The 18,793-nt window shown below is 35.7% G+C and overlaps 1 protein-coding gene across 4 annotated transcripts in view; it reads left to right on the top strand.

Moving 5' to 3' along the window:
* LOC126175965 (pericentriolar material 1 protein-like) overlaps window positions 1-18,793 on the top strand; it is a 405,228-nt gene that overhangs the window by 64,122 nt on the left and 322,313 nt on the right. For all 4 annotated transcript variants that reach the window (XM_049923056.1, XM_049923053.1, XM_049923054.1 and 1 more), the window contains one exon: window positions 15,633-15,796. In XM_049923056.1, the coding sequence (XP_049779013.1) occupies window positions 15,633-15,796 (164 nt within the window). The remainder of the gene's footprint in view (window positions 1-15,632; window positions 15,797-18,793) is intronic.

Here is an 18,793-nt window from a genome sequence, read left to right as displayed (position 1 = left end):
CTTGGTTGTACAGGCAGTTTTGTTCTAACAAGCGTATTCCAGTGGAGGACTTTTGTTTTAGATGATAATAGGTTATTTAAATTTTGAAATTATGATTTCTGTTTATACAGTTTTAAAGAGACAACATTCCTGAGACCAAATAATTTCTTTGACTTAGGATACACCAAACGATAAGCATTAGGGTGTGGATTTTCTATGACTTCAAAAGGCCCAATATAGATATCAAAGAATTTTTTAATTTCTGAAGTTAACATTTTTGATTTTTCATGAGATTTGACCAGAACAAGATCCCCAATTTTAAAAGTGGTTAATTTTACCCTATTGTTATGTCTTTTATTCCTCTTTTCTCCTTGTTTCCTCATAGTTTCCCTGACAATATCTTCTCTCTCTTGCATAGTTAAAGGTGTACATTTAGGAAATTCAATAAGTTCTGATATAAGATTTGGAGGTCTAATATTAAACATAATCTCATACGGTGAAAATCCTGTGAAACTATGTTGTAGGCTATTCATAATATCTTCAAAATTTCGAATGTGCTCAAACCAGGTTGGATGTTTATGGCTACAATAGGTTCTACAAAGTCTCCCAATTTCCCTCATATATCTTTCTGCAGGATTGGTGGACGGAGAATAAACAGATATAAGTATATGCTTCAATTTTGATCTTTCAATAAACTTTTTCCAAATTTTAGAGGTGAACTGTCAACCATTATCTGATAATATAGCTTTTGGTTTACCCACCTGTGCGAAATAATCTCTTTCAATTTTTATTATAATTTCATGGCTAGTAGCTTTTTTCACTGGATATAGTTTAATTAATTTTGAAAATACATCTACCATAACAAATATGTAACAGTGACCACCTTTACTCTTTGGTAACATTCCATATAAGTCCACTGCGATAAGATCTAAAGGTTTTTCCGGAATAATGTTTTGCATCTCTCCACCACATCTTTTATTGCTCACTTTAACTCTCTGACATTTGTCACAGGTTGCCAATTCTTTTCTTACCTTCTTTCCAATATTGTAAAAATAAACATTTTCTTGTATCTTTTGAATACACTTCTGTATCCCACAATGACCAAAACTTTCATGTATGTAAATGATCAGCTTATCAGCATCTGCCTCTGGCCAACACAGTTTCCAATTATCAGAATCTACATCTGTTCTCCGAAATAAAATCCCCTTATGCAATTTGTAAAATTTATCAAGTTTCTCATATCCCTTCTTGCCTAAACATTCTTTGATTAATTTCCAACTCTGATCTAAATTTTGATTTTTTCTAATTTTGTTACACATAGCTCTAATTGTTTTTTCATTTTCCACCCCTTTCAAGTATCTAATTTTAAATTGCTTTTCCTCCTCTTGTTCAAAAATCTCCTTTTCTCCCCCAATTGGTAACCTTGAAAGCGAATCAGCTACTACATTCTCAGAACCTTTTATGTGTTTGATTTCAAAGTCAAACTGTTGCAGAAAAATTGCCCATCTGGTCAATCTACTGTGGTATAATTTGCACTCTTGTAAGTAACTTAAAGCTTTGTGATCCGAAAATACTATGGTTTTATGTCCAACAAGGTAAATTCTAAATTTTGTAAAAGCCCAATGAATTGCCAAAAGTTCCTTCTCTGTGACTGTATAATTTTTCTCATGCTTGAGCAACATTCTGCTTGCAAATGCTATGGTACAATGTATCTTAACTCCATTCTCTACTCTTTCTTGAAATAACTCTGCTCCAAGCCCATAATTACTGCTATCAGTGTTCAAACAAAATGGTAAATTAAAATCAGGTCTGTGTAATAAGTGTTGCTTCCTCAACTCTTGCTTAATTTTATCAAACTCTTCCTGACAACTTTTATCCCAAACCCAAACAGTGTTTTTCTTAAGTAATTTACTTAAACATGGTGCATTCAGACTCTGATCACTTATATGTTTTCGGTAATAACCGCATAACCCAAAGAACGACTTTAATTGTTTTTTAGTCTTAGGAAATTTCTGAAATTGCTTTAATTTTTTCTGGATCTGCCAAAATTCCCTTGTCTGTGACAACATGACCCAAAAATTTTAATTCAGAAACTGCAAATTTACATTTCTCTAATTTCAATGTCATCCCCCCTTTTCTAAGTTTTTCGCAAACTGACTTCAAAATCAAAAAATGTTCCTGCCAATTTTGCCCTGTAACCAAAATGTCATCTACATAAATTATCAGTTTAGACGCAAGTTCTTGCCCCAGTACATGATCCAAAGCTCTTATAAATTCGGAAACAGAAGAATTTAACCCAAATGGCACAACACAATATTGGTAACTCTTACCATTGTACAAGAAAGCAGTATATTTCCTAGAATTAAACGAAAGTGGTACCTGATGAAAACCTGAAGTTAGATCCAAACTTGACATGTATTTTATATCTGTAAATTTATAGAGTAACTCATCAATGTTTTCGGGATGGTCTGTCTGTCTGAACAAAATTTTGTTTAAGTGTCTAGAGTCCAAAACCAATCTTACTCCACCATCTTTTTTCGAAACTACTACTAGAGGATTATTATATGCACTGATACTCCTTTCTATTATATTACATCCTTCCATTTTTTTCAACTCTTTCTCAACAGCAGGTCTTTTTGATATTGCAATACTGTATGGTTTTATGAAAAATGGTTCATGAGATTTTACCTGAAGCTCACACTGATAACCCTTTACTCTACCAGGTATGTCACTGAAAACATCACTGTATTCCCACAGCAGATTTTCTAACTGTTGTTTTTGCTCCCCAGATAAATTTTGTGTTTCTGAAATTTTCAAATTTACTAAATTCCCAAATTCAACTTCATCAGTATCAAATCTATGAGTTTCAATATTCTCCAATCTATTTTCTTTTAGTAAATTGATACTGTCAAAATTTCCATTACTCTGATCACCAAGTGTGTTCACAAAATTTGTCTGAATGTATTCCCTTTCACTAGTTTCTATCAAAAGTTTTCTTCCAACCCAATCAAATGCTGTATTTACTTTTACCATCCAATTCATACCCAAAAGAAAATCCTCATTAAATTCCTGAATTACAAAACATCCATGTGTGAACAACTTGCCTTCAATTAAAAATGTCACTAAAGCCTGGCTTTTTACCAATTTACTGCTCTTCCCAGTAGCACCTTTTATCTTTACCCCAACAACTGGCATTTCAACATAATCTTTCCCCACTTTCAATTTCTTGCTTAACCTTTCAGATATTCCCGAGATCTCACTTCCTGTATCAATTAAACATTTACCAATCCATGACCCAATTTGAACTTTTATATAAGGACTGCAAAATTGATCACTTTTCTCAGAACCTGTATTCTCATGTAACAAATCACTTTCAATTTCCCCAAACCTATACTTATCAGAATCATATGGTATATCATTACATATATTATTTGTCACAGTTATAAAATTTGCACAAGATACAAAATTGTCATTAGTACTCTCTATTATCTCAAATAGCCAAGAATTTTCATCCAAATCACATTGTATACTATTGAAGTACTTATCCTTCAGCTTTTCAAAAATAAAATATCTCATCTTTTTCCACCACTCAGGACATACAGTTTCACATACATTAATAAGCATCTTTCTAAAGTTCTTGTCAAAAGAAACAGTTTCACTGTTCAGCCATATATTCATAAGAAATGTGTGTGTGTCATTAGTATCTGTAAAAGTTTCACTTAGGCTAGAAGTTATACATGTGTCATCGTTATTTGTGTAGTCAGATTCTTTACCAACAACATCTAAATTCACACTTTTACATACACCCAGCTTGTGAGTCTTATTCATCTTGGTAACATCCCTGGGAATTTCTATAAAATTCTCACTATTTAATCCATTTTCAACCATGTGTATACCCAACTCCCTATTTAAACTAATGAAATACCTTTCCTCAACATCATCATCAATCCCATTACTATCATTATCAACTTTATCATCAACATCATTATCATTATACATATTCAGGTCATACACATTCAAATTAACCCCCAAAATATAATTTCCCCTTTCTAAAGTTACCAGATCCCTTTCACCAATATTTTCATTCTCACAGCATGCATTCTCTCTTTCATACACACATGTCTCTGAACTACTACAAATTACATCATCTGACAAAGTGTTGTTCTTATCTGCCCAAGTGTAAAACTCTGTTAAATTAAATGAATCACAATTACTTTTATCTACTGTATGTTCTTGTGTACTGAAAATTTTATTTTTATCAATATTATTTTCCTCTTGAAATTTCTTCAATAAGTAGCAACTAATGACCTCATGTGATTGCTTAGGTTTGGAACTGTCATGTTTGGGTTTATGATACTCACATCCATTGGTCCTTTCATCATGCTCACCTTCTGCCTCAACCTTGCGGACCTTCAAGGGGGCATCTACTCGTTTTTTGTTTCCTGAATTACAACTTGTTCCTGTTTGAACTGCTGATTGTGGTTCTGCCAATGCCTCTGATCCACATTTCTGTTCCCATTCCTATGCCAAACATTACCTGATTGTTGGTAGTTTCTATTGTACTGATCTCTATCAAAATTTCTGTGATTTTGATCCCTAAAGTGTTCTCTATTTTGTTGATTATTACCGCGAAAATCATGTTCTTGTTTTGGATAAAAATTATGGTCCTTCTTTTGAAAATTGTTATATCCCCCTGAATTTTGACTAACACCATGATAATTGTTTTGTTCCCTTTTTTGAAAGTTATCATTTCCCCAATTTTGACCGTTACCTTTCTGAGTAAACCCACTGTGTGTTCTTGTTGTTACCCTATCCAACTTTTCAATATAATTGAGAAACTGCTCTACATTACTATCAGGACATTGAACTAAACTCAACTGCATTGCTGATGGCAATCTTCTCTTTAAGGTATCAATTTTGATCAAGTCATCCAAAGGTTTTGTTAAATGAATAAGTTTTTGAAGTTCACTTTTGCAAAATTGTTTCATGCTCCCATCTGATTCTCTATAGTTTCGCCCATTCAAAAATTCACTTTTGATTCTAGTTTGTTTAAGATCATCCCAAAAATTTTCCAGAAATTTTGATTCAAATTCTGAAAATGCCATCCCCATAGTTACAATCTGGTTTGCCCAAGTCAAAGCTTCCCCTTCCAAGAATTTTTTCACAAATTTAATTTTTATTTCATCTGGTGAGTGAGGTAAAAAGCAATCCTTACAATACTGCATAAAATCAACGGGATGTAAGGGTCCATCTACCGAAAAGTGCTTCACTGGAATATTAGATACAAGATTACAGGTGTTGAAATTGTAATTTTTGTTTTGAAATTCAATGTTAAAACTTTCAATTTTTTCGCTAAGTTCTTTGACAGATTTTTTGTTTTCTAAATCATTGCATTCTACTTTTTCTTCTAAAGTAACCAAACGATTGTCAGTTTTTTGTTCTACATTTTTTACTAAAACTTTCGTGTTCTCATCCAAATTTTTAATTTCCCCTTTAATGTCATTAAAATCAATTAAATTTATTTCCCTATCTGCCAGTAACTCATTTTTTACAGTATTAATTTCACCACTCAATTTAGCATCAATTTCATTTACTTTTGCTTCCACAGATTCAATTTTTTCCTCAGCATTGCCAACTCTGTTCGAAAGATCACCCACTTGGGTATTGACTGCTTGGACTTGCAACAAAATGTTATCAATTTTTTCATCCCAGTAAGTCTTATTGTCGTCAAGTGTTTGTTTAATTTCTTTCGTGAAATTTACAAGAAAACTTTTTAAATCAAACTTATCGGTTCTTTCACTTTCATTTGACCTGTCCTGATGTTCGAAGTCTATTAAATTACTACTTTCTACTTTAGGCACAATACTCTCGAAAATCTCATAAGTCATTGTGAAGAACAAAAAATTTATACACAACAATACAAAACAAGATAAAAAGATTGTTTTAACAAAATACGATGGTTTCGTGACTTATCTGGAACACTCTTCTACTGTTGCAAAACCACGTTTTCCATCCATGTGATTGTTGACCAAAATTCTTGAAGTATTTTCTTCTGTCAAAAACTATATTTTTTGCCGAAACATTTCTTCATCAAAACTTTCACTTCCCGATGAACACAAACACTGTAACACACATGCTGAAGAAACTGGTATTAACACACAAAAATTTTCTTCCTCGTAGCACTGTTGAAAATCTCGTGAACACAATATCCCGGCTGAGCCCCCAGTTGAAATACGGCAAATGTTATTCCAGCTGAGACACAAGTTGAAATACGGCTAAGACACAAGTTGAAAATATGATCACTATTTTTTCTTATTTACTTAAATTTGCCATATTTCGTGACAGTACCTTTTCCATTAGACGTTTATACGGCGATATAGTCTTGGCTTCAGTTGTCTAAGTATGATTCCACAATGCATCTTTGTTGGTTGCAGAATTGACGTGGTTCAACGTATTTCTCTCATTTTGGTGTTTCAAATACAGTTTCTTCAAATGTAGTTTCTTCTTTTTTTTTAGTTAATACAAAAATAATAGTAACATACTTCAAAATCATTTATGACGGCGACCTTCACATTGTTCTTCCGACAACAACATGGTCAACACACACCAAGAGTTAGCTGCCGACTAAAAACAGTCAAAGAAGACTCCAACGTCAAAGATGTTTTACACCACACACAATCTTCCAGTTGTAATCAGTCTCTTTGCTATTCTTCGATACATTTTCTAATAGTAATCAATATGCTTTTACTCTCAAAAACAGAAGTAAATTAACATATAATAAGACAAATTATAATAAATCCTGACAAAAATATAAGAAAACATTTACAATTCGGTATCGACAAATACGGTAAAGAAAATAACATCTCCCAGATCCATTACAGCATGATATTCATTCATTACTCTTTTCTTATTGCAGCATGATTTTAGTGTGCAAAGAAGGTAACATGTCGTACTAAGTTCTGCATTAAGATATTCAAAATGCTTATTCCATTTTACATTTCTCAGCAGCCCAAGCCTAGGAATTTCATTTCAGTACTGTTACTAACTAGTTCGTCGTTGATAGAGACCAATAGGATAAACATGCCCTTGTTTGTAGCATTGTGGAATTTTAGTGCATGGTTTTTTTTTTTTTTCACTATGTATTATAAGCCCATTTTTCTATGCCCAGCTGCTAAGTTGTTTCGGGCAATGTTTACTCATTGCTGTATTGTTCTTTGCTTTCTCCTTTTAGTAGAATTTTTGGGTCATCTAAATGTGATTGTTTTATGTGCATCCACATTTGAGATCATTTTTAACAGAAGGCTTCCCATTACTGATCCTTGGGGTACACCATATTTAAATTGTTTATTGTCGGATATGTGTTCAGATACTGTTATTAGGTGGATATTTGTGTACTTCATGCACACTGCCTGCTTAAGATTGCACTGGAAGGAACTGATCCAATTGTCGGACAGAACTTGAATACTGTATTTTTCAAGCTTTGACTACAGAATCTTATGGTCCACCATGCAAAAGACTTGACAGGTCAGTATTGATTCCTGTTTCTTGTCCATCAGGCTTAATATGGAATTGATGCACTCATAAATAGCAGTTGTCGTTGACCTCTTATTTCTGAATCCATGTTGTTCATTGCATAGGATATTGTTTTTATTCACATATTTCATAAGGTCGTCATATATAACTTCTCCTAATACTTTTGAAATGCAGGAGAAAATTGTGAAGGGTCTCCAGTTATTTACATTACCTTTCTCACCTTTTTTCTGGACTTGAATGACTTAAGATGTTGTCAATAAATCAGGGAAAGTGCCTGCTTGAAATGAGCACTCACATAAGTGTATAAATATTTCAGTTAGGTTTGATGCACTCGTCCTTAAGATTGTTGCAGGGACACCATCAACGCCTGCAGAGATGGAATTTTGTAGTCCTTTTCTTGCATTAGCTACTTCAGCTTGTGAGACTGAACTGATGAGTTTTGACCCTCTACAAGCACTGCCTGCCTGCTTTTGTATTCATTGGTTTGGGTGTCCTTATGTAAGTCTGATTATGTCATATTATAATCAACACCTGCGAAAAAATTGTTGAAGGTGTTAGCTACTATTAAGAGGTTTGTTACTGTTTTTTATTCTTTTGTAATAGTGTCATATTTTTGCAGGGTGGCCTGTGTTCACCAGATTCTTTTTTGTAACACTCCACATAGCCTCCCTTTATTTACTGAATTATAAATGTACTCATCATTATGCAGAGTGAGATTTGTGGCAATATGAAACTTCCTGGCAGATTAAAAGTGTGTGCCGGACCGAGACTCGAACTCGGGACCTATGCCTTTCGTGGGCAAATGCTCTACCATCTGTGCTACCCAAGCGTGACTCACGACCCATCCTCACGGTTTCAATTCTACCAGTACCTCGTCTCCTACCTTCCAGACTTCACAGAAGCTCTTCTCCGAACCTTGCAGAAAGGCAAAGGTCAGTTCGAGTCTCTGTCCGGCACACAGTTTTAATGTGCCAGGAAGTTTCATATTGGCGTACACTCCACTGCAGAGTGAAAATCTCATTCTGGAAACATCCCCCAGGCTGTGGGTAAGCCATGCCTCTGCAATATCCTTTCTTGCAGGAGTGCTAGTTCTGCAAGGTTCGCAGAAGAGCTTCTGTGTAGTTTCGAAGGTAGGAGACGAGATACTGGCAGAATTGAAGCTGTGAGGACGGGTCGTAAGTCGTGCTTGGGTAGCTCAGGTGGTAGAGCACTTGCCCGCAGAAGGCAAAGGTCCCAAGTTCGAGTCTCAGTCCAGCACACAGTTTTAATCTGTCAAGAAGTTTTTCATCATTATGCATTATTTTTGCTGCTCTTAGTATTTTGGAGTATTTTTTATAGTACATATGTATTTCAAGTGAAGAATTTTTTGACTTAACATATTTCATGTAGTAGTCCTTTCTTCTAGCATGAAACCTTTATTCCCCTTGTCATCTAGCTGTTAGTTCTAGAATTCCTTATTATGGTTACAGTTTTCAGTGGGAAGGCAATTTGAAAGAACTGGGTTAATGTATCAACGAAGGGATTGAATTTTCCATTTATGTCATTAATTTTGCAAACCTGTGACTATTTTCCTCTCTGTAATAAGCTGTTGAAGTATTGAAAGTCTCTTCGGGTTTGCTGCTGGATCCTAAAATCAATTGGATTCAATATTTCGGTGATTTTCAACTATTCACCATCTTCAGGAGGACACTGCTTCTGCTGATGAGTCCTGCAGTTCTCAGCGGGACTGATCAGTAGAAGTAGCATTCTCCTGAAGATGGAGAACAGTTGGATCACCGAAATATTGAATCAAGTTGATTTTATGATCCGGCAGCAAACTTGGCGAGACTTTCAAGACTTATTATGCCAGGAAAGCCTACAAAGTCACATCTGTTGAAGTAGTTTACATTATCCTGATTATACCTTCTACTTGTGGTTCTTAAAGACATGTTGTTAATATTACTGCCTTTCATTTTTAAGTTTAATATTTGAGCAAGATGATCACTCCTGCAGTGAAAATTGTTAGTGAAGTGTTGTGCAAACTTTTCATGATTAGAAATTGATCAAAAACTGTTTCACAAGTTCTTTTACTCGGGTAACAACCTTTACTTCAGCTGTAAAATTATAGGCTGTTGCAAGGTTCAAAAGGGCCTCTGTATCTACTGTTTTTGAGGAAATCAGTATTGAAGTTCCCATAGATTATCGACTCACAATCCATTTTTTTTACTTTATTTAGCAGTGACTCCAATTTCATAATCCTTTTTACATTTGTTCTAGTTAAATCAGGTAGGGTATCGAAATCTGTATTTTCCTTTGTGTAAATTTACACCACACCCTGCTTGCTGTTTTTCTGTAGTAGTATGAGGACAAAATGACTTTATTTATTTTCATATTCTAAACTAATTCTGGGTTAAGCCAATCGACAGGAATACATAATGCTGAGATATCCTTTAGTTGATCATTTAACAGTATGTTAATTTCATTGATGGTATTACGCATTGATTGCAAATTATGGTGATAAATATTTAGATTGGGAGTATTCATGACTTGGTTGTTGGGAGTCATATTTATAGCATCACATGCCTTCAGTTTAATTTAGGATCGCCAGTTGTGTTGTGCTCATTTTACTTTCCTCACTGTTGTCAGTAGGTCTGCTAGATTGTTCTATTGCTTAAGTCTTTCTATAATTGTTTCACTGACATGATCACAAACAAACCTTTTCCCTTCATCGTTTAAATGCATTCCATGCTTCACATGCAAATTTCAATGCAGCTTGCTTATATCCAATAGGTTGCACATGGCATATTGTGAACACCGTTTCCTTATTGTGAAGTTTGTTTTCTGAATGTCTTTGTTTACGTAAGAACTATAAATTAGATCATGCCTATGAAGTAGTTTTTCATCTAATGTGTTTCTGCATTTGTTAGCTTCTAGAAAATACTGGAGCATTTTCAGGCAAACCTCAGCTTCATTTTTTTATCATTTGATCCCATTATACAGATGATATTGTCATTTTCCTGCATTAGTTTCACCCCTGAATTAGAGTCTATGGTTTTACTTCCAGCTCCAGGTTTCACTATACTAGTCACCACTATGTTGTGATTTTTCTCTTGGAGTGTGCTGGATAGATTTCTGCCATAACACTCTGTTACTAAAAGTGCACAACTGTTTTTCCTTGATGATCTGTGTTTGTTATTGGTATTAGCTGCAAAAGCACCATTCATTTTCAGCCCACTGATTTTTACAAGCTTACAATTATTTGGAGAGTCGTTATCACAGTCACTTGTTTGCAAAACATCATATTTGTTTTTATCGGAAAATGTATCAGTTTTTGCAGGGTTTGTTATTTGTGCAGTTGAAAAACTGCCTTTAAGTGACACTTTTATCCACTCTGACAATTTGTTACTTTTGACTTGTGTAACTTCACTGTGTTGGCTTCGGTTGCACATTCTGATTTTCTTTCTTGAATGAAGTTATATCTCTTTAAAGAATTGAGTAAGAATTTTAAGCTTGAAATTCATTCATTTAGTGCTGTTATTTCAATGTTACAATTTTTACAAAATCCATTTTTAGCCGTATAACTGTAACTTTTTTCAAGTTAGAATCACACACTTCTACAATCATGGACGTCTTGACCAATGATTCATCCAGGTACTTCATTTTTTTTGTAAGGGTTCTTTACCTTTCTGTAGTGGTATCTATTTTTCCCATAGTTATGCATGAGTTTACAGCAGAGCTGTCCCAGCACCCTGGGCTGTTGTGAGGCTAATAAATTCAGAATGTAGAACAAATTAAAAACTTGTGATGAAATAATACAAAACAATCTTCTCTTCATTGTGTGTAACCATAGAGCATGTCCTCGAGTGATCGTGTGTGGAATTCCACTATTTTGTGCATGTAACTTCTATTTGTGGCACTAGATGTCATCTTCGTCTGCTGTACATTGGCAAACATTATCGGTCCACACCTTAACTAGCTTTTTGAGCAGCAATAATGGGAGATTGCACACTTATCCTTCAGCCTGTTTCTTTGTTTTGTTTTGTTTTGTTTGTGATGTGTTGTTATTTTACTTTTTTTCAAAGTGATGTAATTTATGGAAGTCATCAGAAATGGATAAATTCATTGTTGGAAAGAGACCTTTGGCAGTTAATGAAACATTGGATGCAGAGCAACAGAACAGTCAAATAGTGCATCTCAAATCTCTGCTCTGTGCCATCATGCAGCAGCAAGAACACAAATGCGAGGCTGTTTAGTTAAGAATACTTAAGAATGGGGTTCATGTGGTGTGGAGATGAAGGATGTCCTACACCGAAGCATATGATATGTGGAGAGAAACTTGCCAGGGGAAGCATGCTATTGAATAAACTGCTGCAATGTATTTCAACAAAACACAAACATTTACGAGGAAAAAGTTTTGACTATTTGAAATAAATTTTAGAGAAAAGACTCAACAGAGTTCTTTATTTAATAAGACATTTGGGACATCTGATAAAACTCAAGAAGCCAATTGTCTTGTAGCTGAGAGTATTACAAAAGATGCATTACCTCATGTAGTTGCAGAGACAACCATAAAAACCGGCTTGGTGTGCTATAGTGAAAACAGTGTTTGGCACTGCGTATGAACCTGATGTAAAAAAAAACTTCTGTTCACTGGTAATGTATTCAGGGCATGTCTGAAAACATTGAACATTCTGTTAAAACTCAAATTGGTTCAGTTGGATGAATCTACTGAGGTAACTGGCCTAGATCATTTTTTATTTGCTTCATTAATGAAAGAAACATAGTTAAACAGTATCTCTCTTGCAAGGAAATGCCCTTAACTACCAATGGCAAAGACATTTTTAAAATAATGAATGGATACATGCAGGGGCGATTCTAGAAGCCGGTGAAAGGGGGGGGGGGCTAATGGGGGGTAGTGGGGGTTTGGGAAAATGGAATATTGCTTAATAAAAAGAGAGTTGGGGTCCTCTACTGACAAACTGGTAAAATTTGGTTTTGCTGAAAGTAGTTTTTGGTAACTGTTTTGGAGCTCAGGGTAAAAAATGTATATTAATAAATAATAAGACACCCATTTTAAGTTAAATGATATTTATTGGTTTAGACAGTAAGCTATTTGCCACTCTTATTCTTTTGTTAAAATGTATTGGAAATACATTGCAACCTATATTGCAACATAATTATAAAAAAAAAGACGATTGATTCTGTTGGAGTAATATAGTCGCTGATTCTGAAGTCATTTTATCCGGTGTAATATGATACTCCATTGGGGGGCGCTCACTATGGGCTACCCCCCCCCTCCCCCTTTGCCACTGCCCCTGGGTACATGGAGACAATGAATTTTGTTGTGAGGAATTGTGTCAGCATTTGCACATATGGTGCCCTGTCAGTGCCAGGTTCTGTAAAAGGATTCATTACACTGGCGAAACAGTGAAATGAAAACTTATTATTACATACTGCTTCATGTATAGGTATGTGTCCATAGCAAAAATCATTGGAAAGCATCTGAAATCAGTTTTGGACAATACTGTTGAAATGTTAAATTACGTTAAGAGCAGACATCTCAAATCAAGACTTTTCACTCAAATATTTTATGAGCTAGGAACATTGCATTGTAACCTCCTCTTTCATAAAGAAGTCCACTGGCTGTCTGGAGAGAGAATATTTAGTCATGTGTATTTCAAGGAATTGGATGTAATGCTGCTGTCTGAGCAACAAAACAAAATGGAGTTTGTGGATGCCTTGAAAGACAAGCTCTGGAGCACAAAACTGTTCCCTCAATAAGACAAATGCTGGTCTCCAAGGTAAGGGTTCAGATCTCCTGACCACTACATATAAAATTGCAACCCTAAGAGACAAAAGTTGAGGAACTGTTGAGAAAAACAAAAGAAAGCAATTTCAAAATGTTCCCATTGACATCTAAATGTGCAGTTAGTAACAAAATGCATCCAATGACTTGTGTTCATTAAGTGCAATTTAAAGAGAGGTTTTATGCATATTTCCCAACATTAGATATAAACCAGGATGACTGGTTAAGAAATCCTTTCACACTTTCCGGTACTTGTTAACTTCAGCTTGTTGAGGAGGAGCAACTGGCAGGCCTGAAGAACTATCATACTTTAATCTTAAGTACCAAGAATCATATTTATGCAGCTTCTGGAGTTTTATTCTTCTGCCTAAGTGAAAGAGCACTCATCACTTTGCTGCAGTTTTATACAATTTATTCATTTGAAAGTGCATTTTGTATTATGACATATAAAAACAAATAAATATTGAACTTTGAGAAAGTCGGATGAGGAAATGCGTGTGAATTTGCCCTAGATCCCAGATAACATAAGACAGATTTGTAATGCTCGTCAAGCTCATGAGTTGTCATTGAATTCATAGTTGTATTGAAAAGTTTTTGGATTTGTGGAAAGATGTTTAATGTATAATTACACTGTACTTAGAAATGGAACAAAAATATTAATATTTCTTTAAAATATCATCTCTTACAACAAAATCTCTTTCATTAGTATTAATGACAGAGTGCCTCGTGAAATTGTAGCTATTAGGAGGGTGTCACTATGAGGAAAAAAAGCTCTGGCCACTAGTATTGCATTTCTCTTTCCCGTTTTACACTTCATACCAAACTCATTTATTTGGGTGTTTTATTTCCTTTTTCCTGCTTCATTCGCTACATTTTAATATTTTCTCCTATTGTTAGTTAATTCAATTTCTCTTGTGTTATCCAAGGATGCCTACTGGGTGTCGTCTATTTGCATATTTGATTCTCTGTTGTCTTTGCTATTTCATCTCTCAAAGTTACCCATTCATCTTCTGTTGCCTAATGCTGTATTTGAAGCTCTCAATAATGTCTCGTTCTCTCAATGCCCAGACTGGCTTGCCATCTTGGGCAACAAAACAGCTTGTAGAATATCATCAATGTACTGCTGTGCTGTAAGGGTGCCATAGATGACAACCATAGAGGTCTTGCTATGAAGGGAAATAACACTCCAGACCATCACTGCGGGTGGTCAGGCAATATGCCGGGCGATAGTCAGGTTGGTATCCCTTTGCTGTCCTGGACATCTCCAGATGTGTCTTTTCTGGTTATTGGGGCTCAGTGTGAAACGGGACTCATCACTGAAGACAGATCAATTCCAGTCAGTGAGATCCAGACCAGACACGCCTCGGATGACGATGGGATACTAACTTGAATGTTGCTCCCCGTATGGCCCAACAACCAGGAGTGATGCTCTGGGGTGCCATTTCTTGTTGTCATCTGCAGCACTCATGCAGCACAGCAGTACATCAGTGATATTATATGCCCCATTTTCTTGCCCATCATAGCAAGCTATCCTGGGTGTACATTTCAGCTAGGTAATGCCCACCCCTCACTTCGAGAGTTTCTACCTCTTGTCTTTACGCTTTCCAAACACTACCTTGTCCAGCAAGGTCGCCAGACCTCTCTCAAACTGAGAAAGTTTTGAGCATTGTGGGCAGGGCCCTCCAACCATCTCGGGATTTTGATGATCCAACATATCTATTGGACAGAATTTGGCATGATATTCCTTAGAAGGACATCCAACAACTCAGTCAGTGCCAAGCCAAATAACTGCTTGCATAAGGGCGAGCTGTGGACCAGTGCATTATGGACTTGCTCAATTTGTAAAGCTCTTTCTCTCGAGTAAGTAATCCAATTTTTTCCGCAATTGTAATGATTTCTGTCCCATCCAGACAATTCCTTTGCGATATGTCATTTTGTTGGTCTTAGAATGGATGTAAGAGACCTGGCTAGGTTTCATTCAACATTTCTAGTCCCAAATAAACAAATGACCAAACATTACATGCGCGCGCGCGCGCGCGCGCCCGCACACACACACACACACACACACACACACACACACACACACAAACACAAACACACACACACTTATTCCACAAGTGTAGAACATGTAAAAAATGAAATGTATTTCTTCTCACAAAATATGTAAATGTACAATACTGTGAGGTGCATATGAGTATTCTTAGGTTGATGTAGCCTGTGTGATCAAACCGAAAATCAGTTGGTTGTATACATAGATCACATTACTATAGTTTGTAACTTCTTGTTGAATGTTTTGAATGATCTTGAGTGACATATTGTTGGTCTTTGTTTCCAGATGAGGCTGGTGAGACAGGCAGTTTAGCAGAAGGTAGTGATGGTGATGTGGATGTGGTCGTGGAGCAGGTCCAAAACAGAATGGCTGAGTTCTCATCACTTAAAAGCCAGCTGGCTCATCTTCAGAACGTTGTTGCCACTATTAATCTTGACTCATCTGGTGGGGTAAGAAGTTATTGAAACATTAAAATTGGTGAAAATAATGTAATAATAGTGCACATCTTGTGTATATCATTTACTTTATATAAAATAATAAGTTTTTTATTCATGTTTCATGAAATATAGAATATAAACAAGCATACCTAAAATGAAATAATATAAATAAATTGTATTGATCTTTCCTTTCTGAATCAGATCTATTCATCTTCATTGGGAATTTCTGGAATTGTGTTCAGAGTCATGTTTATTAGTGAAAGAAAAAGTATTTTTACCAGCCAGCATTCATTCTACTCTCACAGCTAATGTAGTTTTAAATAAATTCTCAGTTGGAATATGCAGAGGACTTCTGTAAGTCGCATAAGTGACACACAAATTTCTTGTCTTACGTTGAAACCTGTTTCAACAACAAAAGTATGTGTGATGCTTAGGTTGTAGACAATATGTTTATATTCTCGACTAATTGATTACAAGGGTGGTACCCCAAGTGAGCAAATGCTTTACCACTATATTTAACCTTGCATATAACCTGTTCACTGAACTAATAAAATTTATACCACAATAAGTTGTAGAGTCTGTAGTGTAATCAGTCTTGAACAAACTTCTGATTTTTTCATGTGTCTGACATTTCACTTGTTCCATAACAGCCATTGATTATTTCTAGCAGCCTCCAGTGTATCATCATGCCTGCATATTTTAATAATTTGTTTGACCTATTTTAGTAGTTTTTGTTTTTAATTTTTTGCAAGGATCATTGAAGCTCATTCATTAGAATGAAGTCAGTTCCTCCTCCTGCTGACAGCTCTTTCTGTTTTTCTGCTGCAGTGATTGATTCATGGATATTTGTGTAACACATCTATTCTTACTTTATTCCTATTGTCCATGTGTCAAAAACTTTTTACTCAAGATATTGGCTGCCATGAATTCAATTGGCTTCCATGTTCTTGTTGTGCATATTTAATTTTTTTAGCATTATTTTCTTTTTCATTTCAGCTTCCTCCACTGTCTTCAAATATTTGTTGAAGATGGAGTATTTACGCACCTTTCTTTCACTGTTTCTTCAATTTCCTTCTTACAGATCCTTAGACTGGTACACATGCTACTGCATGTACTACCGATATGTTCCAAAATGCTGCACATAAAAATGGGGTTTTACCAGAGCTTGGACCTCAGGTTCTGTTGGTGATAAAAAGATAGGGTCAAGTGTTTTGGATAGCCCTTTGGCTAGGGACCCTTTGTATACCAAACAGAAGGATCATCTTACTGTAACCATCCTATTCTACTGGGTCAAAGTTTGAATATTACACACTTCCTCCAAGTTAGGCAAATGGAGCATTAAATGTTGTCTACAGTGTGCTTTAAGTGGCTTATTGAGGCACCATTTAGTTCATAGGTGATTCCTGAGAAATAAAAAAAAGTGTTTTGCACCATTTTTTTCTCTGTCAGCAGTGGATATCTAAATAACTAAATGCAGCAAATGTCTCAAATTTTAATGGTATATTTTGTAGGTATTTATCTGGAAATGCTATCTTCCTGTTTCAAAAATCTTTATCTGTTATCGAGAAACACCCCAAAAACATGGTTTTTGCGTACCAAAACTGAGCTGTGGATACCAAGATGGCTATGCAAAACAAGTGGTTGAAATTTTTACAATATATTCCTAAGATCACAATCTTGAACATCCTTGAAAATTTTATTGATGTGTCTATCCATTTTTGACATACAACGATTCAAAGTTACCCTACCTGTGCATGTGAAATATGCACGTGAAATCCAGTGTGAGGCAAAAACTTAGTTTATAAAGTGATACAGTGCAGAGAAATACACAGTACTGTGTGTTTGTCATCAAAAGGATTCTGGAACCGCATACTGTAGTATTGAAGCAAATACAAAATATTTGTGCACATAAAATCCAATCTGAGGTGTAAAATTAGTTTTGTGTTATTTCAATTTCACATAAGTAAAATATCAAAATTTTACTAGTCCATTAAGTTCATTTCACATTAGTGAAAAGAAGAAAACGAGCAGCGAAGTGCTCCTATTGGAGCACAAAAGAGGCAAATGTGCTCCTATTTAAAAGACTCTGACTGAAAAGTAGAGTACCAGCTGCCTCATTCCACCTTCCTCAGCACCTTTAAAAATGTTGACTTGTGAACGTATTCATCCCTCTTTACTCTGAGAGAGGAGGAGACAGTATCACTGGGGAAGAGATGGAAAAGTAATTAATACTGGAACATAATAGACTGTTGGTGTGATATAGAAATAGCAAATGAGACCATGGCAGCGTGATAGAAAAAGGGGGATTCAGTGGCAGTGGAACATAGTTGAAAGAGACAGAACAGTGCTAGGAAAAGAGTGAAGGGAACAATGCGGGTGCAAGAGGAATAAAGATCAGGAGCAAGTGGAAATTGGTGACAGCCAGTTATAATGAGAGACCGAGTCTGTGACAGTAACAACAAGGAAGAGAGAGATAGTGACAGTGAGAAGAGACAGTAGCAGTGGCAAGGAATGAATTAAATAGTAATAGTAAGAGGTAGCAGGAGGAAGACAGTGACAGTGACGGTGAGAGAAGACAGTAGCATGTGGTTCCAGAATGAAGGAGACTGTGGCTGTGAGACAGGAGACATCGACAGTTAGAGGGGCACAAAGGGATAGTGGCAATGAATTGGGCCAAATGAGTGAGTGAGAATTGGCAAGTGGAAGAGGGTAGATATGAGCAACTTACAGCAATGGATTAGTTGGTGTGGCCAAGTTACAGTTAGGAGAGCTTGTGGGAGTGGGAGTGGAGTTGCGTGTCAAAAAGAGCATGAATATGTTTGCATGCCAACATTTTTGGGAAGATTTTTAAAAGTGCTGCATAAGGTAGGATGAGGCAGCTGGTACCCTACTTTTCAGTCAGTGTCTAAACAGGAGCATATGCACCCTTTTTGTGCTCCAATAGGAGCATTTTTCCACTGGTCTCTTTTAATTCTTTTTATTCAGGATTTCCGGTGTTGCTTTTTCTCT

Source organism: Schistocerca cancellata, chromosome 3 (genome assembly GCF_023864275.1).
Source record: "Schistocerca cancellata isolate TAMUIC-IGC-003103 chromosome 3, iqSchCanc2.1, whole genome shotgun sequence".
In the NCBI taxonomy this organism is placed as follows: Eukaryota; Metazoa; Arthropoda; class Insecta; order Orthoptera; family Acrididae; genus Schistocerca; species Schistocerca cancellata.
Note: the sequence above shows the minus strand (reverse complement) of the source record. Positions and strands in the feature narration are given on the sequence as shown.